The sequence below is a fragment of the Hibiscus syriacus genome, unplaced genomic scaffold (genome assembly GCF_006381635.1).
Source record: "Hibiscus syriacus cultivar Baekdansim isolate YM2019G1 unplaced genomic scaffold, ASM638163v2 tig00110109_pilon, whole genome shotgun sequence".
Classification (NCBI taxonomy): Eukaryota; Viridiplantae; Streptophyta; class Magnoliopsida; order Malvales; family Malvaceae; genus Hibiscus; species Hibiscus syriacus.
Window position 1 is genome coordinate 1262694 of NW_024062593.1, and position 26272 is coordinate 1288965.

At 33.5% G+C, this 26272-nt stretch overlaps 3 protein-coding genes and 1 pseudogene across 3 annotated transcripts; 2 read left to right on the forward strand and 2 right to left on the reverse strand.

Moving 5' to 3' along the window:
• The first annotated feature begins 1093 nt into the window (after positions 1 to 1093).
• LOC120215046 (putative GEM-like protein 8) lies at positions 1094 to 1641 on the forward strand. The gene has a single exon (XM_039212839.1). It carries the CDS (start codon positions 1094 to 1096, stop codon positions 1610 to 1612), a length of 519 nt encoding a protein of 172 aa, XP_039068770.1. The 3' UTR covers positions 1613 to 1641.
• Positions 1642 to 3374: 1733 nt separating this feature from the next.
• LOC120214996 (transmembrane protein 53-like) lies at positions 3375 to 5273 on the reverse strand. The gene is made up of 4 exons (XM_039212801.1): positions 4487 to 5273; positions 4274 to 4379; positions 3975 to 4180; positions 3375 to 3763 (listed from the first exon to the last, which is right to left on the reverse strand). Exons 1-4 carry the CDS (start codon positions 5224 to 5226, stop codon positions 3496 to 3498), a joined length of 1320 nt encoding a protein of 439 aa, XP_039068732.1. The 5' UTR covers positions 5227 to 5273; the 3' UTR covers positions 3375 to 3495.
• A 1863-nt stretch (positions 5274 to 7136) lies between these two features.
• On the forward strand, positions 7137 to 7586 carry LOC120215047. The gene has a single exon (XM_039212840.1). The coding sequence runs from the start codon at positions 7137 to 7139 to the stop codon at positions 7584 to 7586; it is 450 nt and encodes a 149-aa protein (XP_039068771.1).
• A 1478-nt stretch (positions 7587 to 9064) lies between these two features.
• Positions 9065 to 20002, reverse strand: LOC120214999 (annotated as a pseudogene).
• Between the last annotated feature and the right edge of the window lie 6270 nt (positions 20003 to 26272).

Sequence of the window (26272 nt, forward strand, 5' to 3'; positions counted from 1 at the left end):
ACTATTGAATATGCACTCACCTGGCCTCACTAGTCAATTCCAATCTCTTATCTTTCCCCTTGATCGATCTTACTTGTCAATGATTCCGGAACTTGGTTAGGCTCTGAATCTACATAATTATACATTTTAAGACAATCATTAGATACCTACACCTTGTAATTGGATACTAGCAACTTAAACGAGCTTATTAAACCAATATGCACATTTTTCCTTTAGGGGGAATCGGTTCCCTACTAAGGGGGTATCGATTCCCTAATGACATTCTGGAAATGTTGTTCGTTTGAAGGGGTATCGGTTCCCCTTGAATGGGTACCGATTCCCCTTGCCCATAAATCATATTTTCAACCCGAAAATTACTTCATTTCCACTCAAACACTTCATATATCATCCCCTTTTCATTCTTAACTCTAGTACACATACTTAAACCAATCTATATTCATTTATTTCATCTTAAACCTCAAAATCCTATCTTCCATATGAGATTCAAAAATCATACCAAATTTTCAATGTGTTCTAATTCCAATTCTAACACTTCATACTTCTTAATTAGATTGATGACAAGTCAAATTCATCCATAAAACTTCAACAACCATACCATATCAAAATTTCATCTTAAAACTCATATTGCAAATTCCTTCATAATTCCTTTATCTTATTGTTTAAATCACATATAAGCTTTCCTTAAGCTTATTTAATACCCAAAGAATCAAAACCAAACTTAAAATTCAAATAATAATCAACTAATAAAACTCTCACCTTTGCCTTGCTCTCCCACGTATGAAGAAGAAGAAAGGAGAAGAGAACTCTGGATGTTTCTCCAAATTCCCACGTTTATACTACCTTAAAAAGAAATATAAAAATCTTTCTGGTCAAATGACCATTTAACCCTTAATTTCCTTTAATAATTACTAAATAACCTTCAATATATATTCAAATAATCATTGAACTATTTCATTCTTCTACTTTAGTCATCAAATTCTGAAACTTTAAAATTTGATCACTAACCCGGTATTGAGGATGTTACACTTTCGCCCATGGGGTCCGAGAGCATGGTATGAAAACACTCGTAAATTATATTCTTCAAACATATATTATGCGGTATGTCTCTCAAGGTAAAGTTTACTTTATTGAAACTGCAGTGAGATTGGGGTCAAAGATCAGTGAAACAGTGAAGGGAAAATTGAGTTTGGGGGCAAGGATTCTTCAAGTAGGAGGCTTGGAGAAGATTTTCAAGACATTGTTTAGTTTCACAGAAGGAGAGAAGCTGTTGAAGGCTTGTCAGTGTTATTTATCAACAACAGCAGGCCCTATAGCTGGTTTACTTTTCATCTCATCTAAAAAAGTTGCCTTTTGCAGTGACAGATCAATCAAAATCCCTTGTGCAAATGGGAAATTCCTCAGAGTCCATTACAAGGTTTTGGTTCCAATTGAGAAAATAAAGGGTGTTAACCAAGGTGAAAACATGAAGAAACCATCTCAAAAGTACATGGAAATTGTGACAGTGGATGGTTTTGACATCTGGTTCATGGGATTCTTGAATTATCAGAAAGCTTTCAAGTATCTTCAACAAGCAATCTCACAGAGATTATATGATGTAGAAGTCACTTTCTAGGTGGCTTTAAGAAATGTTTTCATCAGATTGTTTTGGTGATGAAAAGAGGAAAAAGGTTATCAGTAAATCACTCTTGCAAATGTAAAAAATAAAAAAAAGGTTGTTCTAAATTTGATATATGTATCTATGCAGGCAAATGTTAATTGTGGCAGATTTTTAGGTAGGGCAGTATTTTTCAACTTTTTTTCTTTCTTCCATTTTCTATTGCAACCATTAGCATTGGAAGTAAGCAATGCTTAGCAATTGTATGGCATAAGCTGTAAAAAGAACCCCTTAACACATTTTGCTAATAAGAGCATTTGTCCTGTTTTTTTAATAGTTGAAATTGTGATGAACAGTGACATTCTTACTTGGAAATCCACCACTAAAAATGGACTTGAAGTGCAGCAGCAGGTGTAACTTCTGTTTTACAATACCGTTAGCACCAAAGCTGCCATTTACACTGACATATTAAAAAGCCTTAATTGCAAAAATAATTTCTCTTCTTATTGACATTGTTAGAATTCTAGTCCTTTGAGAACGAATTTCACGAGGAGATATTAAGACTATAGACTTGAAGCTCGTATAGTCATATTGACTCAATTGGCATTGCTGGGAAAGGTTTCATGCTGTTGATGCTGATAATCTTCCAAGCGCTTGAAAATAAATAGAGAAAGTTGTTAATGCATTTATGAACCAATGCACATATCAACTCCAGATTGTGATTGAAGACAAGAAAGGTGATAAGAGTGTTGATAAAAAGTACTGAACAGAACTGGGAAACCTTTTCTTCTCAACTGTTTCCATGAAAATTTCTTCTCAACTGTTTCCATGAAAATTTCTCATACAACCAAGGATGGACAAAGGGGGCTTACGGTGGCAATCACCTTATTGGTCATCCCTGCTCCTAATGCAATCGTGCCATTAGGAAAATGCCCCTGATGTGGCCATGATGTGGCAGTTTTAGTGCTGCAAAGAGCATTAAAGTACAAAGTCATTCCATGGTATGTTTTCCTTGAATTCCCTTCATTCTTTTGTTGCTTTTATGTTAAGCAAAAGCTACATTATATCATAGTCTTGGTTGCTGGTTTAGGCATTGGAAAATCAGGTGAGTTGGGGCCAAAGAATCTTTAACCTGCATGGCCTACTGCCCCATTGATTTCCATTTAAGCATATGAACATTGGCCTCTTTTTCTTTGACCAAAATAGACGTGCTTCATCCCCTTTTCAAAAGAGGATTTCTTTGTGGATGGCTCCTTTATCATCCCTTTTCATCACTTTTAGATGCTTCTGAGTTTTCAAAGACCCATTGACTGAGAGGAAAACAAAAGGAAAGAATTGAAGATTTTCATAACTGAAATATGTCCGGACAAGGTTCACATATGGTGGGACTTAAAACTAGAATAATTATATTTACACGTGATGAAACTCGAGTCCATTACAAGGTTTTGATTCCACTTGAGAAGATAAAAGGGGCTAACCAAAGTGAAAACATGAAGAAACCATCTCAAAAGTATGTGGAAATTGTGACAGTGGATGGTTTTGATACCTGGTTCATGGAATTCTTGAATTACCAGAAAGCTTCCAAGTATCTTCAACAAGTAATCTCACATAGACTCGATGAAGAAGTCATTTTCTAGGTGGATTTTAGAAATGTGTTTCATCAGATTGTTTTGTTGATGAAATGAGGAAAAGGGTAATCAGTAAATCACTCTTGCAAATGTAAAAAAAATGTTGTTCTAAATCGAATATACCATTCTGAATCGAACGCAGAGTATTAAAACTTGACTTTATTCACCAATCTCTATCCAATTACAAGATTTGTGAGTCAACGAACTGTAGGCTTTTCCTTTTTGGAAAGAACAAATAGAAAGAATGTGGTTTTGGTCAGTGCTTCAATGTACTTATGAATGTTTGCAACAAGTGAGCACACAGTCCTCCAAAAAATGGCTGAGCTGACTTGTATACAGATTTGGGTCATTTCTAAAATGATCAACATGTGGTGTCGAGACAAAGTTGCATGCCCGAACTTCGCGCCCCGATCTCTTTTGCTTCTCTATGAACGATTCCACGGAATCTGCAGGGATGACTCTATCTGCAGAGCTGTAAATATATAGTTGTGGGCAGGTAGGTTGTCCGTATGACAGTAATCCCAGCACATCAGAAAGCCTCCTGCAAGGTGATATGAGATCAAGTTATGCCGGGTTAATAAGCATCGGGATGACTTCTGGTTGCAATCATAAATCACATTGGAGATTGCATTAAAGCATAGAGAACACATACATCATGCATGGAAATCTTGAAAAAGATGTAGCAAAGAAAGCTTTTCGATGAATCAAACATCGAGTAGTCCATCATATCGTCTAAAAAGACCGTTCATTACCTTTTAACACCAGGAAGATTCAAAACCACATCAAAGAACTTCTCCAGGACTAGTAGCAAAGCAGCTTCAGTTACTGCAGGCTGGGGTTGTGAGACTTCACTTTTGCCAACTGATGCCCCCATATCCGATTCACTTGAGCTTGCAAATCCTTTTGTCGCAACGCTATGTTTCTTGAGAAAAGCGGCCGAGAAACCCGAAGCCCAGACCTGCAAATACAATACAAAAACGATTCATTAAGCATTTCCATTGTTGTTGATCAAATCAATTACTATGTGAAACACCCTTAAAGCATCATTTACCTGTGGGTCAGGAGCAGCAACAGGGGCTGAATCCACAATGCAACCTCTGATCCTTTCCATTAAGGAAGGATCTTCCTTTTGGAACTTCTCAAGAATGGCTCCATACCTGCAACAAGACGAAACCCGGAATTCGGTTCAGATAATTAGTGCAAACAATAAAAGCAAAAAATTGTTCTTCATGCATATATGTGCACAAATGTAGTGAGAACACACATTAACCATCCGGTATTGCTAAAAGTATGAAAAACCAGGTTTTTCCCCTGCTCCTCTTCCAACCAATCCGCTAAGTGATGAACGAGCATGTCGACATTCTGCTCGGCTTTGCCACCGGCTTGGTAACCGATAATGTCAACCATTGGAAGGGTGAAAGTAATGACATGATATCCCCTCGAAGTATACCAATCTGAATATCTTTTGAGATGTTTCTGCTTGGATCCTAACCATCCTAACAAGACGACAACCGTCCGGGACTTTGCCGATGAACAATCCGATGTCCCGGTCATATCAATCGCAGTCGGCTCGGGCAAATGCCATCTATACAGAACATCAGGCACCGGGGCAGGGATAGGGACACTCCCTGGAAATGCAGCAGCAGGCTTAGATGCTTTATCCAACTCTGCCGACTGATATAAATTCATCATTAAAGGGGATGAAGCAATAGAAGAACATATCTGGTCGGGAACGAAACTCCGGCCGGAAATGTTAACCGGAGAGTAAAAGCTAGGTAACGGTACGTGAATTCTAGTAACGAAAGACAGGTTGGGAAGCTTGGAAGCTGATATAAGAGCAACCAATGATGAAGTTGACTCTGGTAAGACACTAGATGTTGAAGTTCCTATTTGTTCGATTGAAGGAGATGGGAGTTTAGCAGAGAAATCAGCAGAAACAGAAGCCATTGCAACGGCAACGGCTGCCATTAGAGGACGTTGAATGACTCCAGACAAGGAACCCATATTGCACAACCAGAAGAGAAACAATCCTCAAATGGACACGTTTGGTCTCAAATAATCAACTCCCAGAAAGCCAAAAGAAGATTTCACACACGTTATCAACGAGAATCACCTGCAAAAAAGATAAGAGAATTCAACTGTGACGCTACGAAAAATACAAGCAAGCCAAGGTTGACATATTCTGTTGTCAAAGCTTTATAACATTCAAAGATGGAGTTTGACAACCAGACCAGTTGTTGTATAGACAACACAAATGACAGCCCCCGTTGACCAAGAACCTGTCAGGCTGTCGCTAAACTAAAAAAGGAAAATTAAACAAAACAACAACAAGGAACTTAAAAGTGTGAAGAAAAAATAAAATAAAAAAATTCTTTTAAAAACGGTACATGTTTCATCTTTTAAAAGAATTTAACTATTAATAATTTTATTGTCTCTATTCCAAATTAAACGTAATATCAATATAAACGTAGAAATTAAAAAAACTAATCTGATATATTATTTTACGAACTCTGAATATATCAATAAAGATTAGACAGACTTTTAAAATAATAATATATAATGACAGGACACGTTTTCCTTAGTCTAAGCCTTCATGCTTGAAGAACATGACAGTGATTGATGAATACATGCTGACCAAATCATTCCTATGATTTAGGAGCCCCAAGAGGGTGATCTGTAATGACGGGTTTGACCCATTTAACTTTTTTTTTTTCTCTCTGTTACCCATATTACAATAGGATTAGAAAGGAAGACCCGTAAAAGCGAGTAGGAAGTGAGTCAACTCGACCACGGCTCTGGTGGAAGAACACGGTAAACAAAGAAAACGAAAACGAATTCACTGAAAATAATCAAATTTGAATCAATGGAACCCAAAGGCCAATGGAAAAACGAAACCCCAATTCAGAAAAAACGAAAGAGGAGACCATAAACAACACAAATATTGATTCTGGGTTGATACTTGAAGAAGAAGAAGTCACCTGACGAATGAACTGAACTGAAGATGAAAGTAAAACAGTAAAAGGGTCTCCTTTCCTTCCTCTCCTTGCCTGCAATTTTCTGGGTTGTTTTGCTTCATTTCTCTCTCGTCTATCTGTTTATATAGACATTTAAACTCTTGCGGATGAATAACATTAACTTATCTGAGAATTGTCTACCCTGCACGCTAATATATATATTAAATTGTACTACCAATTTAAGCTTGGTTACCATGAATAGTGATATATACTCTTTTTGCTGAATAATACTGCAAATGTTTTAATTTTAAAACTAAGATTTCAAAACTTTTAGAAAACATGATATTTTCCTGCATGCAAAACTCAAATTGAAAAATTGGTTTCATTTTTTTTACAAAATATAGTTTTAAAATTTTCCATGTACTGCACGTTACATGAAGGTTAATCAAGTTACAATCTTTAAGGAACAAGAAATCAAGGGAAAATAAGACGGAGAAGGGAGAGAAAATAATTAAAAAAACATTAAAGATAAATTTATTAAATGATAAATTGTGTATTTAGTTATCAACTATCATTTTAATTATATATTGATATTTTTTTTTTCAAATCATCATTAACATCTTATTTTGATTTCGATATTAACATTCCTTGTAACATATATTTATAACATAGTTGCTCGAACTTAGATGTTTTAGAAAAAATAATATTTATTTTACTATTAAGAATATTAAATCTGAAAGTTATTGGGAGGTTGGTTGTAAGTCTCATTATAGCTGGATTTTAAACAAATTACTGAGGTTACGGGATGATGCGAGTAGACTGTTTTCTTCTGGTGCTAATTTGAGCCTGATAAAAAGCAAGTGGATTTGGGACAACATTAGAATTAGCATGGAGAAGGTGAGTTGGCACAAGATCATTTGGTTCCCTTCCCACATACCTAAATTTTCCTTAATTTCGTGGATGGCCATTCTCGATAGGCTGCCAACTAGAGACTGGTTTATTCGTTTTGATGTGGTTAATGATGATGCTTGTGTTATTTGTGGTTCTGGTATGGAATCACGCGACCATTTATTTGCAGATTGCTTTTATGCTAGGAATGTTTGGAATGTTGTCCTGGGGCTATGTGGGATTCGTAGTATTGCTGATAGTTGGGACCAGCGCCTTAACTGGCTGGTTGTAAGTCTGAAGGGTAAATCGCTTCGAACAAGAATTTTAAAGTTGGCCTGGACTGGTTTTCTATATCATGTGTGGGAAGAACGCAATTTCAAGTTTTTTAGGAGTATTTCGCGATCAAGTGAGGATACTGTAAAAAGAATTAAGGAAGCAGTGAAAATTAAATTGTATAGCCTTAGTTTACACATTATAGATGATGGTAATAAGGAATTGTACATAAACTGGGAATTGATATAGTTTGAGATTTGCATTTTCTTTGAATGAAATATAATTTACTTATCTAAAAAAAAAAAAGAATATTAAATGAGTTCATCGTTATTTATTATTATTATTTTTTTAATTATTCCTATCTATGAGGGAGAAGAGGAGGCGCAAATCCCATTAAAACAAATTTTTTAAAAGATTTAACTCATTTTTATCGCGTCCTCTGCTTTCCTCCCAATTAGAAATGCATATGGTCGGATAAAAAATTGATCTGGATCGGATAAAAATTGATCTGGTTTTTTCATTTAGTTAAAAAATCGGATTTTAAAAAAATTGGTTCGGATTCTAATCGGTTTGAAAGGCTAGATGGTGTAACCGGTTTCGGTTTGAAAAAAACCAGTTTTTAATCCGGTAAAAAATCTGGTCGTCCAATTTTTTAAACCCCATACCAGATTTTTTTCCAGATAAAAAACCAATTTTTATCCGGTTTTTAATCCAATCGTCCAATTTTTTCCCAAACGGATTATACTATCCGGTTTTAAAATATCCGATTCGGTTTTAAATAAACCGATTTTTCCCAAATCCGATTTCAGATATTTTTTTACGCAAAATCGAATATTCGAATTTTTTATACACATCTACTCCCAACATGCGCAAATCTCTACTCCTTTTCTTTTTCCACGTCATCCACCTTCCCCAGTCTAAATCATCCTAATGTTGAGATTATTGGGATCAATTTTAGTTAAACTCCTCACCCATTCAATTGAAATCTTTATTTTAAGGCATTTTTAAAATTTAAATCTTTTTGCAATTTTAATTTTTCTTTTATAAAAATTTTCGATAATATATAAATGTAACACATGTCAGATAACAGTCATTTATAATAGTTGTTATGGTAATATACTTAAAATAATATATTTGTGACATTAATCACCTATATTAACTGATTTTTTTAAATATTTAAAGAAAGATATTATCCAAGCAATTTTTTGTATTAAGCTTATTTTAAATAATAAACTCGGCTTTTGTATAAGCGAGAGTATAAAGAAATCCGGGTTGTGGTGTGATCCAATTCGATCAATGAGCACATAAATGGAATGAACCGTGTTTTGTCGCGCCGCGCCATATCGTTTCTTGATGACATTTGTCCCTTCTAACTGCTTATCTTCAAAACTCTCTTTTCCTTCTCATCTGCTCCTGACATTTGGCTGCTCCACCAATTCCCAAACCTTCAAACCCACCACTTTCTCTATTTTCTTATTAGCCTTAAATTACATTTTTGGCCCTAAAACTTTTTTCCCACCTTTTCTCTCCCAAAAGTATTTTTTTTTTCTAGATACTAATCCATGAAAGAAATCATTCAATCACAATACAAGCTTCCACCAACAAACAAACATCACATTTTGTGGGCATAAAGATTATGGCTTTTCAATAAAAATTAATATACATATTTAAATTTATGTATGCACTTGAATCGGATGGCGTTTCCGGTGACCAAATGGCTTGTAAAAGAACACAAATACTCTCAATTTTCTATATCAAATAAGATTCCTGGTAATAGCAAACACCAGCAAACAACTATTGATCAACTAGAAAGAATAAGACAGTAAATGTATATGGTTTTCAAGTGTACCTTGTGCTGTTCCTCCTGCCCCACCACTTCTTTTTAACCTTGTCCAGTGCACCTTCTTCGCTCCCGAGTTTATTCAAGACGATTTTCGTTTCTCGTAACTTCGTCGCGTAATCTTTCTTCCAGGTTTCGAACATCTGCTTTAACCTTCTGAGTTCACGGTCTGGGTTCAGGTTTGCTTCGACCTGACCTGATTTTACTTCCACTAAGAACTTGGTATCATCGGCGAAAACTTGACTCCTCTGCTCGAATTCCTCCGCCAACCGGCTTATCACACTCAATCCTGCACCCATCGGTCTCAAACCGTTGCTCTGGGGGGGCCTGTGATTACTTCTTGTGTCCCAGCTAAACTCTCTGTCGTCGCTGGCGATAACCGATGCATCTGAATTTCTCTCGGAATCATCAACCGCTAGGCTCTTCTTAGCAATGGAGAGACTGGATTGTAGAGACCTCATTTGTTTCTGCCACACTTCTTCCATGGACTTCATTTTTTGTTCGTATTCGGACCAGCGGCTATCGTATTGTTGGAGCCGTTGGTGGAGAATGTCATTTTCCTCTTCTTTCTCCCCGAGAGCAGCCTCAGCTCTAAGAACTCGTCGCTGTAGTTCAGCGATAAATGATGACTTGACCAGCACCTCATCTGATTCATTTGCCTGTATCAAATTCTATAATCATTTCATGTCTCAAATGCAAATAATATAACATCGGTATAGCACAGAAAAAATAAGAAATGGAGATCAAAGAGCTGACGAATCGATCTGCAAATGTTTGGAAAAACAATTTTTTTTATCATTTTTTCGGCTAGATTGACCGGCCTATATTTTCCGAGCTGTATAACTGACTAATGAGTCTATATTGAACTAAGAAAAGTTTGTAAAAAAGAACATTTGGCATCATTCTATAAACAAATTATAATGGGAATGCTACTTGGAAAATTTAATAAAGAATTACATGAAAGATCGAACCATAAGTAAAGTTTATACGAGTTATATCGTAAGATGATCGTTGTACCTTAGAGGTCAATAATCCTACATTTCCAGAGCATCTTCTGACCAACCAACCACGAATAACTGCAGCATGGAGCACATATAATCATGAAATTAAACATAAAAATTTGAGCAACATAAAATGATAACATTAGTAGCGTTTGGCACCTCCATTGACCCAAATGAGAAAAAAGGTATAGTTTGGACAAATTTTTCGTACTAAGCCTTAAATAAACTGGCGTTGAAATACAGCGCCCAAGCCATTTTCAGTTCTGAGCTCAAGTTTCAAGAAAACACAGGCATTATGCGAATACTTACCTGATTGTATCACAACTGATGCATCACAAATTTCCTTGAATGTTTTCGTAGTATTCCTGCCTTTAATCTTCTTTTGTATCGTAATAGCAGCTCTATGTCTCTGCAGTAAGACGGCATATTCTTTCCTGGTTTTCTCTCCTCTGATAACTGTAGTAAGAGACGTAGAGAAAATCAGGCCTCGACAGTTTCTTACTTTGCAAAAATATGACTTCAAAGCAATGAAAAGAACAGAGAGAGGGGGGGGGGGCAATACATGACTGAAGGGTAGCAATTCCTATTTGAAGCTCCTTTAAGTGGCGGCGAGCTTGATGTCCTCTGAAGCAGCTTTGAACACGTAAAATGCCATGAAGAGTACGATTTCTAGTATCCTCAAGTGCCCCAATCTGCATTGATTATTATCAATATATAAATTTATCAAGATCAAGAAAAAAAATTAATGTAGTGAAGGTTTTCGAAGTTTTTATTATCAACAGAGACAATAAGTTATATTATACTATCTACAAAATCTCCTCGAGAACCTCAATCTCCCAGTGTGTCCTTGTTAATCAATATAAGTCAAGGTTGTGAAGTAGACAGACGTTCTTAAGCATTTTCATTGTCAATAACTAGAGAGTTGCAAGGAATGCGAGGTTGGAGATTGAGTTTGACTTGAGAGTCGTACTATAATATCAACATAATGAAACCTAACTGAAACTTAGCCGCAGCGATAACATGGGATTATTTTCCCTTTTTCGATATTCCAAGTGTCTTGTAATGTAAATTCCATGTCATCGGTGTCATTAAGTTTTTAACGGCGAGTACCAAATTGAAACCTAAACTAAACATTAGATATGATTTTGAAAAAAAATAAAGTTTAGGTACTAAAACAAAACAAAAGTGATAGTTTAGATACTAAGCATGTAGTTTACCCAATCTTTTATTATACCTGGCCAGTACGGAAAAACAATTTTGTGTAGCCAACTTGATACATCTCAGGCAAAATGTTGAACTGATGAAGAATTGCAATTGAAACACTAAGCGGATCTTGCGAGGCAACATTCTCCATTAGAAGAAAACCATACCTGAGAAAAGGTGCAAAACAAACCAAAAACACACAAAACCCAAAGAAAAAAAATGGAAAAGAATCAGATGCTTAATGATTTATGTACACACTATCAAAACTGTAAATAAAAGGGAAAAGACAATGAAAATGAAAATGGTTCTCCTTTCAACGAAGAGAGAATTTTTTCCTACTCTTTACCTTCTGGCAAACTTCTGGTGAGACATTCTCGTGGGAAAGCCAGACCGTGATATGCGAACAACTTCAAGGACTCCACAACATCTGAGTTGCTGCAAAACGAGTCCTTGCTCATATGATCCAGGAGATTGAGAGTTGTTGGGCTTTATACAACGTATGAAGTGTGGAGTAGTGCTCTCTAGACGTTGCATTAGTTGGAAAAGTTGGCCCTATATTATAGAAAGTAACACCCAGAAAGGAATGGAGGACAAATTAATTAGTCTTCAAAAATACTTCAACTCAAAATGCAATTGACATTACAACCATAAACGCTACAGTTTCTATTCTGATGAAGATATCTATCTAGTATTTTATCTGAGAACTGAAAACAATATCATAGGAACATAACGGAGAAAAAATCTAATCAAACTACCGGTTTAACGAGACACATTTTAAAACTATCCATGAGTTGCCTCCATTGAAAACAAATGGATCTCATAATTAAACAATCATCACTAGAAAAATCAAAAGAAAATATGCCAGATAGTTTTTCTTTCATGCAACCTAAAAGGTTGACATGTATGAACTTATGAATAGTTTGTTTTTAACATAATTTAACTTTTTAATTGTGTATAAAGTTTGAATAGTTGATTTCATACATATCCATCATTATGAACACAAAAAAGAAATCAAAACTATCTGAGACCCTCTATGAAATAGAAAGAGAAAATCAGTTATTAGCATGTATATATTCTTTCAACAGTTCATACTTGTTACAATTAAGGATGTCCGTACTGATACAACAGAAAATTTGATATCTGGAAATGACTTCACCTTGAATTTTGTTGCAACACTTAGCTTTTGAGAATCTGCTCCACCAGCTTTATGCAAAGGACCAACCACAGGCTTTTCAGATTGGTTAAGCATATTTGACGCAAATATCCGAGGAAGGTGGCATGAGCAAGAGGAAAGTAGTTGAATTGAATCGAGGTGCAGTAAGTCTCTGTTTTTCTCTAAAAATCCAGTTGTGTCATATGTAACCTGAGTTTGGGACAAAGAACTGTCAAATTGTCTGGGAACAGAATAAATAAAACCAGAAAGCAGCTCCAGACACCAACACTTGAACAATGAAAAACTCGGAGGTGCAGGCAAGCACCTCTGAAAAATTAATTAGAAAAGTAAATACCTCTCCTGCAAAATGAGAGACAGTAAAAGCTTTTTCTCGCTCTCCCCTGAAACAAGGATTAGATTTCAGATGCTGCTTGAGCTTGCTGGCAAATGTGAAGTCAGTCCCATTTGGAAAAGTGGACTCCTCATCTAATAGAGACAATAATCCCAAAGGTTTCTGCATAAAACTTAAAAAATAAGATTTGAAGTAGTGCACTTATAAATTGATGCTGCAAAGAATAAAAGGGATCTGTAATAGTGTCTAGCATCAAAATTCAGTTAAATTATTGTTGTCATTCTTGCAATTTCTACCTTCAACTTCATCAAAAAAGGGGGAAATAAATGAAAAAAGAAGAAGAGGAGGAATTCAATATACACGAGTAGCATACTAGGAGCATAACATGCAGAAGATATATATGTACATTCTTCCATTTAATGACACATTAAAGCCAAACAAGAATTGTTAATTTGGTGGGGGAAACAGACCTTGAAAACTACTTTTTCATTTCAAAATAATGATAACATTTTTCCTTTTCACACAACTAGCTCAAAATGTTAGGAGACATGGAAAACAGAAGGATCGGGCTAACATCAATAACTTCTACAGCTCCTTTCAGTGACTACATTCGTACAAAAGCAGTTCATTATTTCCCATACCAACTGCATAGAAGGAAAACACCCTGAAGCTGAAACATTACAAATGAACTCCTTACCTTTTCAAAAAGATTAAGACAACCTTGGTTGTCATCAAAATCAACTTTTGCCCAGTCAATGCCATCTTGGATATATTCCTAAAAGAGAAAAAAAAAGGGGACTAAGAATTATTGTAAAAATCACAGGTCCTATCTAGAGAAAATCACATAAATTTTCAGACAACACTAAATGACCAGAGTAAAATCAAACAATACATTTTTTTTTTTTGAAAATTAGGAATATATTACTTAATGAGAAAGTATACATTTTTCTCTTTTATAAGATGTTTAATTCAAGAGTTAAAAACTTTCTGTGCAAGGGGGTCTCTTGAGCATTCTTCATTAGATCCCAATGAAGAAAGTTTATACATGCCCTCACTTCAAGTGCATAACTTCAATCGTCATCACTAAATATTCAATGATTCATCACTACAGTTAAGCATCCAACCTACAATCAGTTGGCAATAGGTGGAAGATTCAATGATTCATTACTACTTCAAGCATCCAACACCAAAACAATCGGTAATAGGTGGGTTCAACTAGAATATAAGACCACAAGAAATCCAAGACTTAATGCAGGATAACACAACACTCACCTCATGCTTAACTAAATAAGGGTATAAAGTATAAAAATTGACAGCTTCAAATGGGGTTAGAACAGAAGAACAAACCACACCAGAGCTTAGGTAAAATGCTAAGCATCCAACCTAAAAAAAATTGGAAACAAATCTGGAAACACCACAAAGGGAAAGCCAAGACTTAACAAATGAGGGATAACAACACTTAACAACTACAATTACTCTTCCCTCCAAAGAATTGAAAGGTTATGGCATAAAAGAGGTTCTTTACATGAGAAAAATGCAACAATAGATTGTCATTCCTTTTTCAGATTTTGAAAACTGTAATATTTTCCATTAATTCATAGCAATTCATGATACTCTGAAGCTGCTGTTGCACATTATTTCACCAACGCAAAATGAACTGACTAAAATAAGTTGAAGAAATTTATTTTCAGTCGGGTTCTATAAATGACATGACAGTTCTGTTCAATAAATTTATACTCTTAATCCATCGCATGATACATAAAAATAAGGTACCTCCTGCTCCAACTTGAACAAATGACGATTAAAATGCTGCTGTAATCTCTCATTTGCGTAATTAATGCAGAACTGCTCAAAACTATTCTTCTGTAGAAGCAAAACTTGTTGAATCAATAGCAAATGATAATATCAATTTGGACAGATATGGAACAATAGAGATAGAGAGTCAAAGCATTATTGAAACATACAGCAAATGATTCAAAGCCATAAATATCTAGAATGCTGATAGATCTCCCAGTTCGCCTCTTGCCAACAGCAAGTGATTTGTTAATTTGATCTACCAGCCACTCAAACAAACAAGCATAAATTGATTTTGCCAAAGCATCTCTAGTGTCAATCGCCTGAAAAATGAGAGTCAAGTCTGAAAATGAGTACAACCAAATCACTTCCAACTATAACATGGTAGACACGAGGACCACCTATCAGTCAGACAGTGGTCCATAAAAAACAAAAGAGGTCAGAATCCCACACAACCTTAACTTCGGAACACCAAATAAGAAATGGATGAAATCAGTTTAGAAATTTTGTGAAGCTGACGAGTCATTAAGGCCCAAAAACTAATAAAGGGGGTCATAACCCCCAAAATATCTAAGTCTCATCGCCAAATTAAAAGTATAGAATCAAGCAGTTTAGAAATTTAGTAAAGCTGAAGTGATTTATATGAAACACGCAGGAAAACAGACTAACATGATCCTTTAACTAATCCTTTGTAAAATGGAAGAAAGTAAAATCTTGTGCTTTTAAATTCCATACTATTTTACGTAAAAATAGGAAGCAATACAGTGAACCCAATGATGCTATACCATCAAATTCAGTCATTTGATTCTTCAAAGCATGGCACAGTCATCACCATAGTCATCACAGAAATTCAGAGATTTTTCTCAATGAAGAGGAGAGGTATTAACATAAGGTAGCATAGAATGAGAACAATATTGGATCAAAGCAACTCAAGCCTTCCAGTCGGATCAAATGAACTGGCAAGAATTCAAAGTGACATGGGAAAGCCATGAGGAAAAAATAGACATGTCATAGACATGTTATTGAAACTTGAAACAAGCATGGAGGAACTCTCTACCATAAACTGCAGAGTGTTAGCACTTTTTATGACCCACCACGAGACAAAATAGTGTTTCTAGATAAGGATTCTTACCTGTGATAGTGTTAGCTTTTGGATAATATTATCATTACCAACTCTCATTTTGCGGGTTGATAAAGCCAAATTAAGGTTAGCAGTGTCACAGCCAATCAACTTAGCAACATTGATTAGACCTGAAAAGTAATAGTATAGTCTTTAGAGAGACCAGATGAGGCTCAAGCAAAAATAACCGAATAAAATAATGAAGAATGAAGAAGACAGTTTTGTGTGGCAAAAATAAGACATGAGGTCAAAATGCAAGACAGCATATCAGCCGCACTAAACAGGAATAAGAGATACGAGGCAAACACAACTTAATACAATAGGAAATAAATTGCCACAAAAAAATAATAAAATAAAATCTGCCACTAAAATCATAAAAACCAAAAACATGTCAAACAAACACATAGGGCTCTAAATTTCTAATACCATTTTCTTAGCATCTAACCTATTACTACTTGGCAATTAGTAAAGGGACAGAACTTATACATAAGACCACAGGAAACTCTAATTTTACCCATGGAGAATTATACCCTTAATTGTCTTTAATTTGGATTTCTCCTATGTCTCCATTTCATTTTTCCCCTTTCCAAGTAAAGTCTATTATTAGGAAGATGAATTTGGAAGGAGAGGGGGTAAAGCTATGTGGGTGAATTTATAGCATCCATGAAGGTTCACAAGATACAATAACACAATAGTATAACTTAAAAGCATACGGGCAGTCCATGTAGTAAAAGACTTTTCATAGTGTTTTTTTTTTTTGGGAATTTCTTACTTTCATCCTCCACAGCTTCAACATGGTTTTCATTATCAATGATGGTGAATGAGACATTTCCCAGCCACAGCACTGCAGCAAGCATTGCAAAGACACTCTCCTGGTCTTCTTTGCTAACATGGACAACATCCAAAGCTTCCTGAAATTAGGCACATAAAACAGTTATTGGTAATTGCTTTATTAGTTTTATAGTATGAGTCGTGACAAAAAATTAAATGGATGGAAGATACAAAATTCAAGAGAGATAAGCAAGCACCTTAACAATGCGAAATTGTTCAGAATCATCAACCCCAGTAATAGAGTAGCAATTACTCTTCTTCAGATAATTATATTCACCCACATCCTTCAAATTTAGCTTCTCTGTAGACATAAATTGAATAAACCAAGGCAAGGAACATAATTTAATATGCCAAAATGATATAACATGGAGATTATTTCAGAAAGCATAAAAGGTAAGACAACTATGCTAGTTATCTCGTGGATACTTTTCTACTATCAGATTTAGGAGAGTCAAAACCATGAATATAAATTTCCAGGCCTTCATAGTGGAAAATTCAAATTTTATACTGAAGATCAAAAAGCATATTCTAACACCAGCTCAAAGATGAATGGGCCATAGCCAATCTAACAAAAAAAACCTTTTATCCAAATAGATGTTGTGAACAGGAAATATATTAGACCAAGGAAAGATAAAGATAGAAGCAGTTTTACCTTTGAGAGCACGAGGAGCACCAGCACAGAGCTGATAAAATATATGGTAAGACCTTTCTCCCTCTGCACATTGGACAACTCTAGACTGTTCACATAATACATTACATTAGGCACTTATACCTAGAAAAATAATAGATAAAATGACATGTAAGAACATGGAGGCCTAATAAAAATTACCTTCTCCAGTAAAACTGCCCATTTGAAGGAGAAAACAAATTCAAACTTGATGTTAGTTACAGATTTCATGAAGGTAAAAAACATGCTTTAATAAATGAATTTCATCTCAGGACCTCAGTAGTAAAAATGAGCTTACAAGTTTGAATCTTTGCCCCAGATATTTTTCCAGTTTCACTAAAGTGGATTTCAATCAACTTTCCCTGAGAAATACAGATCCAAATTATTTCTAATTGAAAGCCATCTCATCAAATTTCACTAAGAGCTAACACTATATTACGCACATTTGTAAAATCAAAGAAAAAGCTTGAGAGGCATGAAAGAACATGGAACTTACAAATCTGCTTGAGTTATCATTTCTTAATGTTTTTGCATTACCAAATGCTTCTAAGATAGGATTGGTCTTCAATATCTCATACTCTATTCCACTCCCACCCCCTAGCACTGCTAAATATTGCATTGCTATCTTCGCTGTCTCAGTTTTTCCTGCTCCACTCTCACCACTTCACAAGCAAATAGCAAAAGAAACATTAAGAACATAGACACATTAAATGTAAAAAGAATGTATAGATGTGTTCCACTGATTAAAATCAGGTCTATTAATACAAATATTAAAAAAGTAGAATATTCTGATGAAACTTAAGACTTTGCATTCCACATCGTGTATTAACCTAACTGAATAAAGTAGCATAGCTACCAAAAAGTAAATACAGGTATGTAAACCAGAGAACAAAATATTACACATCCACAGAAAGAGAAGAAAAATAAAAATGAAGTCAATAGAGAATAAAGAGAACTTATTTAAAGCATGAAAATAAAGTGAATCTCCATGAAAACTTGCAACAGTACAAACAATACTTTACCAATTTAGGAACAACTTTAGACATCCTAAACATAGAGGCAGTCAATACCCAGAGCTCAAATAAGCAGTGAAGTTAGATGCAACTCTTAAACAACTATAATCCTATTTTACATCTTAATGTTGCCCATCCTGACCCAAAAAAAAAGTATCGAGTGTAAAAGTTGACATGCAATATGCATGTCCACAGTCACAGCATCCAACAAACCATGAACTTCTTAGTATTTGGTCATCCACATCACAACAGGAAGCAGAGCTACATGACAAAGCATCTTTATATCCAAAAGAGAAACAGATATTTTTGTAGGCAAACTATGCTATTTTCATTCAAGAATCATCAAATTGGGTTGCCAGTTTTTCATTCGCAATATAAACAAATAATAAGACATTGGTATGGGATGCAGCTAAAATAAAATTGGTTGGATTCATATAAAAATATAGTCAGAGAAGGTAAAAGGAAATAGAAAAAACACTAACCTTATGATGATAGATTGATTTACTTCATCTGAAAAAAGAAGCAAGTGCCATATTAAAACCATAAACTCGTGATACAAACAAAGTTAATATAAGTAAAACCAGTCTAACAACTTTAAGAAATTGAAAGTACCTCGTGTCATTTCCCGGATGGCTGTGTCTGCAATTGCATATACATGGGGGCTCTCAATGGATTTATTCTTGTATGCTTGAATGTAGTCATTTCCATATAAAGGAACTTCCGCAAAAGGATTGATGGCAACTAAAACTGGTCCTGCTTTTGTCTAAATTGCATATGGATTATAAACAATAACAGCATTAGAAAAATACTTAACTTTGGGATAGGTTCAAAACTGAAAGAAGACAAATATGAGCTCTTACATATATCATATCTTGGTTGTATCTATATTGGAGATTGTACAAGACTGATGGCTCATTCAAATAACTAAGTTGCATGAGATCATCCACACCATCAAGGATATCAGGATTTGCACGTATCAGACTATCAGAATTCACCTTTAAAACCTATAATTGAGATGCAATTAAATGAATCAAGTATCTAATTAATGGAAGAACTTATACTTCATTCTTTATCACAATCACTTACTTTCCCTTCAGGAAATGAAATAATAGACTCAGTCCCTGAACTTGATATTATTGTCCCCAGCTCCCAATTCCCATTTGGAAGTTGAAACCAAGACTGAACCTTCCGGAACAGGAAAGATTAATCGACTCAGTAGCCGAGCAAGAGATTTACCATAAACATAGCAAAGGGTATTTCCTGTCAACACCAGAAGTGGTAACATAACATCAAACCTGAAGCCAGAGGTTACCTTTTTTGTAGCATATGAAGTTATGTCACTCCACCTGCGTTCAATGTTAGATCTTGATACTGAAGGCAATGGTGCTGCTGCAGAGTCCAAGTCCTCATCACCCACAGGAGGCCTTTCCTCAACCAACACAGCATTCCCACTATATGGTGAGTCCTCGTTAACCTGATCAGCATCAGGAACACCATTTTCTACTCTCTCAAAAACCTTGTCCCCTGAAACACCATTTACAGAGGTACTCAATCTGTTCACAGCATTGTTTCCCGAATTTACATCAGCATATTCCATGGGTTGAGAAGTCGGAAAACCCATGAACCTATAATCAACAGGGAAAAAGTTTAAAAAACCGGCAGGAAGGAGGAACCCCGGTTTTCTGAGACATTTTTACACCCAAGTGTTTCACAACACTGAGAATTGAGGTTTGAGCTTTAACATGATGTGCCAAAAAAACAGTTGAGATTAAAAACTGTAAACCATTTTTTTCAGTTTTCACCAAAATTTCTATCTAGATTCGATATGACTCGACTTGAAAACTTATCCAGGCAATGCAAATGGGAACCATTGTCTAAGATTACAGACCCTACTGCTCTCAAATCCTCGGTCAACATGAACAAGTTCAAATCACAAAGATGGTTAAAGCCTCAACTAACTCAACTAGAATTTACGATACATCAAACAGGTGGAAAAACATCACAGCATCATGCAAGCCTTTCAAGTTTCAGCAAATTTAAAACAATTCGATATTAACTTAAAATTCATTCAAATCTTAAAAGAAAATTCCAACCTTCGCTTAAATTCCAATATACTTTTTACAAAGGGACCTCTCCATTTGGCTGGTTAGAAATACAAATAATCTAAATGATAAAAAAAAAATCAAGCATTGCTAAAGAGTTGTTAGAATTAGATACTTTTCTTTCCATATTTCTACATTTCATCAGTACACAAAAAAACATAAAGCCTAAGAACCACGAAGTCTTCCAAATCTGAACCGATCCAAGCAAGAAAAAATCCAGCAAATAGTTAAAAAAAGAAAAAAGAAAAAAGAAAAAAAGAACAAGTAGCAGAAACATATCAAAACTTTCTATACTTACCTGAAGAAAATATATATATATTTTAAGGTAACTAATCCAAATCCGAGTGATTGAAAGCTCCGATCGATCTTAGAACCGTGGAACCATTCAAAAGTCCAAATAATTAATACTAGAGAAGGAGGAGCAGACGAAAAATGCCAGCAAAAGACGGGTTCTCTCTTTTAGAGTATCAAGTCTTCTAAGGAAGCTAATTCTTATTTACTTCAAACGAGTAGAATGATGGTGTATGTGTTTGTTTGGCTTCTAAGAAAGAGCAGAGAAAAATAAATTAATATATAGATCAACTGGAAATTAGAAATTTCAGAGGCTTGCGTGAGGAGGAGGATGCAGCTTTTTTGCTTGCCTCACTTTTTTATCTCTCCTTTTTTTCTCTCTCTCTCTCTCAGCTTAACACACACACACAAATGAGATAAAACTTATTTAAAAAAAATAGTGGTGTTTTTTAATTTAATTTACTCTTTTTTATTTTAAATTTTAATTAACGGATACTGTGACGCCGACCGTATTGAACAGAAGATTTTAACGCTTTACGAAATTTAAGATGGAAAGTCAATTTTGCCACTCAATTTTAAAGATATTGGCGAAGGGAGCTTTCAAGTGAATATATAAGGGTACAACAACTTTAATATACGATTAAAAAAATAAATTATCAAAAATGTTAATATTTTTTTAATGTTTTTAGTAAAATACTACTTAAAACATTATTTTTCTATCGAAAATGTTAATATTGGATGTTACCTAAAATGTTTAACATTTTTTATAAAGTGTTATCTAAAATATTATTTTTCAACCGAAAATATTAATATTAGGTGCTACTAAAATATTATTTTTTTTTCTTCTGAAAATTAAGTAGTGAAATTAATATTTTCGGTAAAAAATAATGTTTTAGGTAACACTTTACCGAAAATATTAAAAAATATCAACATTTCCGGTAGATTTTTCTTTAGCTGTATATTAAGGTTGAGGTACAACAGAACTACCAGTAGAAATAATTATGTTTTCGGTCATTTTTTCTGATTTTGTTATTTAAATAATAATAAAATCGATAGCGTTTTTTTAACCGTATATTAAGACTATAGCCTGTTAGTATTTCCCTTGAATATCAATAAACCATGATTTGCATCTCAAGTTATATTTCGCACGCACCAAAACCTCCATTCGTATCCTCGACTATCCTAGTGATAATCGATTTGGATAATTACACGTTCAAAGTCATTTTTCCCATGCAATCTTCAACGAGATCGATAAGTTTATAGAATAAGTCGTTAAAAGTTATTACTTGACATTTTTTTTTAAGTTGTGAGTTCAATATTTATTAGAAGTAAAAAAAATCTCTTTTTCTTAAGTATAAACGATTCAAAAAAATATTATGAAATTTAGAATTCAAATAAAATTTTAAATTTAAATGTTAAAATCATTATCATTGTGGATTCAAGTAGACATTACAAATAACAATTATTTTAATTTTTGTTAGTTAAATCGATGCAGATTATAACTTTAAGTATCCGAATCAGACTCCATATAACAAATGAAAAGTATGTTTGTTTCTAATGAGTTATGAACCTTTGTCGTCTAATATTTTACTATATTCCAATTTAAAATTTCCTGAATTTATGTGTTCAATTTAATATTTAAAATTTTTAATTCTAGTATTTTATGGACTCAACTATTTGATTAATAATACTATGTAATTAAAATTTGAATGATAGTATTAAAGTAATTTATAAACAAAAATAAATTAGAACTTCTAGATAAATTTACAAATTTAAATTCAACCAAATCTAAAAATAAAAAGTACACGGCCTAATATATTTAGCCATAATTAAATTTAGTAAGGGTGTTATATTTTATCATATATTAACTTTTGATAGAAATTGGAAGCCTCGTTAAAAATTTCCTTCATATCTATTTTCACTCATCCAACGGTCTTAAATCTGTGTAAAATTAAAAGAGTTTTACACAATATATTATCCCTCTCTCTCTTTCTATATATATATATATATATATATATATATTGGACCTTTCAAGCTATTTAGGGGCATATATGTATTAGCTTTCACCTTAGAAATGAGATTGATTTGCCTTTGCTTAAAATGAAAGTCAACTTAATACATATCTTTTAACGTGTGTTCAATTTAAATTTAAATTTAAAATTAACTCTTTATTTTTTTCTCTAGTGAATAGCTTCTCATTTCCTACTATAAATCTTAACAATCTATTTTCACTCATCAAACGGTCTTAAATCTATGTAAAATTAAAAGAGTTTTACACAATATATTTGGATCTAACCCCTCTCTCTCTCTATATATATATATTGGACCTTTCAAGCTATTTAGGGGTATATATGTATTAGCTTTCACCTTAGAAATGAGATTGCTTTGCCTTTGCTTAAAATAAAAGTCAATATACATATTTTTTTTAACGTGATTGATTTTCTTTATATATTAAATGGAATAAGCATATATTATATAGCTTTTATTAAGCTTTTAAATTACCATACACTTAAATGATAACACATGTAAATTGGACTATCATTATTGGCAAACATCATCAATTTTTTTCTTCAATCTCATGATGTATAGTACGCATGATGTTACTTAACCTATATTATACATAATTAAATATGGAAACGTATATTATTATATATGGAATATTACCTATTTTTTATGAAAATGATAATTACTATTCTTAAACATTTGCATATAAGCATAATTCAACCAAACTTTGTGTTGGAGCATTAAATGAAAACATTAAATATATTAATTCAACAATATTATAGAGAAATTGGATAATATTTAATTGTCAAGGGCTAACTTTATGGAATCAAGATCAAATCATAATAAATTGTAAAGGTTGAAACACAACTTTTTAAAACCAAGATCAAATTATAACAATTTGTAGAAGTTGATGGTTGAATTTTTTATTATGATATTAATCCGGAAAATGATTAACTTGTAACTTTCAATAATTTAGATGATTATTTTATAATTTTTCATAATCGAATGGTATAATAAAAATGTCCTATAATTAGGAGACTGTTTTTATATTTTACCCCAACAGGCCAACACTATTAACTCCTTTCATAAAACTCCATAAATGGCATTTTTATGATACAAACACGTGGCAATTGGCATCTTTTCAAAATTTGGAAGGAGAAAAAAAGTTCATGATTAAATAATTAAGTGTAAGGGCAGTTTAGTCAAATAATTATGTGTATGACAATTTGGTTGGTAGTTGAAACCGAGAAATCCGCGAAGTAACGGTGGATGGAGTCAAAGGAATTGGCGGTGCTACAACTAGAACCGTTGGATTTATAAACGACGGTCAAAGGTGGTTTGACCGTGGGACGTTAGCGCAGACGATTACGACACGACAAGGTCCCTTGACCTTGTCCAGAAAGCCGGCAATTATTCCCTACGTAAGAATTAAATGCACTGATATGTGGGAGCTGTGATGAGTCACCCTCGATCAGCCAATTGTATCCCTTGACATTTTTTTTCTTATTTTCTTGTATTTTTACCGCTATTGGTACACGTGGAACTGTAAATTTAGAGACTAGGATAACAATTAACAAAAAGCTGAAAGAAGGCAAACAAAAAAACAAGGGTAACTACACTTTTAATACCCCAAATATCACATTTATTTCGTTTTGGTCACAACAACTTTTTTCCTCTAACGCTTAGTTTTAGTTTCATTTTGGATATTTGCCGTTAAAAAATTAATGACGATGCTGACATGTAACCATATGGTAATTTCATGTCATCATTGAAGGTTTTAAAAAAAATACCACGTCAGCAGTTCTCTTAAATTTTAACCGTGAGTGACCAAAATGAAAACAAAATGTAACGTTAGATATAACTTTAAAAGAAATAGTTGGGTGACTAAAATAGAACAAAAGTTAATAGTTGTGGTACTAAATATATAGTTAAATCAATCACTAATTATTAAATTAAGTATGAGATCAAAATATAACGTTAGGAATGATTTTTCTAATAAAATATTCCAACCATAATCACTAAGTTGAATTAATCAAATTTACCCTTACATCTCAATTGAAGAACATTATTAGGCTAACCGAACACAATTATTTTTCCAACTATCCTTAATTTATTTGATTATAATAGTTGATAGTTATATAATACCAAAAGTTTTCCGTCAACAAGATTTTTTAAAGAATACAGCCATACAGGTAGTATATGAAATGTGTATGAAAGCTTATTGTTAAATTATTCAATTATTGTTATTATCAAACATAATGGACCCTTAAGGAGGGAGGAAAAGAAGATATTTGACCCATGGTACACACATGGGTTTGTTCCCTGCCTAAATCTGAATATAATCAGCATAATTGTCATACATCTAAGTTTTGATGGCATTAATCCAGCAATTTATGCATTGTATTTCATTTTGTTCGGTATAATCGTCAATATCTGATATATGAGTCAACTAATTTAGATCTGGTATTGCATGAGTTTAATATGGAAACGACCCTTCCAATTAATTTTTTTATATTCATTATATCATGATTCAAATCTCTAACCTTACTTAAGGACCTAACGTCTCATCCCAGTATACTAAATATTTTCATAACACTTAAAAATACACAAAAATTTATGTAATATTATCAATTGAACTTTGATTTTGTAACTGGACAAATGGAGGGACTAAATTACTGAAATTAAAAACAAAGGGATCTAATTTCAAAAACCCAAAGAATATAAAGAATAATAGGACCTAAAATAATTAAAGCACCAAACAATACTATCGATTTGATATTAAATTTTAAATCAAATAAATACAAAGGTTAAATTTATAAAATAAAAAATCAAAAATAAATATAATAGGAGCACAATTGGACTAAAAAAATTAACACACCCAATGATAAATTATTTAGTAATGAAAAAAAAAGTATGTGAAAAGGAAGAGGGGGAATATTTAAATGTTTCATTAAAATAATCAAGGTTCTTAATCTTGAGGTCGTAGGATCGAGTCTTATGGAGGGTATTTCATAATTTGGAGGTCTCCTACGGAAGCTGCTCTCAACCTAATGTTGGAGACAGCCTACTATCTTACCTCCCCTTATCCCATTACATATGGAACAAGGGACAACCATTTTTTTATTAAAATAATCAATGCCAATAATTGTCTTCACTTTTAGGGTTGTTGAAATTTTGACGGCTAGCGTAAAAAAATGGTTGTCCCTTATTCTCATATGTAATAAGATAAAGGGGAGGTAAGATAGTAGGTTGCCCCCAACATCAAGTTGAGAGCAGATTCCGTAGAAGACCTCCAAATTTTGACAGCTAGTGTATATTTTTAAATTCATTATAAATAATAATTTTTATCTCCTTTAATCTTTAAAGATATAATTAGAAAAAAAAGAGAAATTGTCAAAATTTATTTTGTTCTTGAGGATCCTAATTTTTAAACATTTCAGTTTTGCAAAAATTAAATTATAAATACTAAAACTTAATATCAAATACTTCAATAATAATAAAAATCATCTGTTTTATAAGTACGATTAAAACACATTCTATAACATTTTAATTTTACTTGTAATC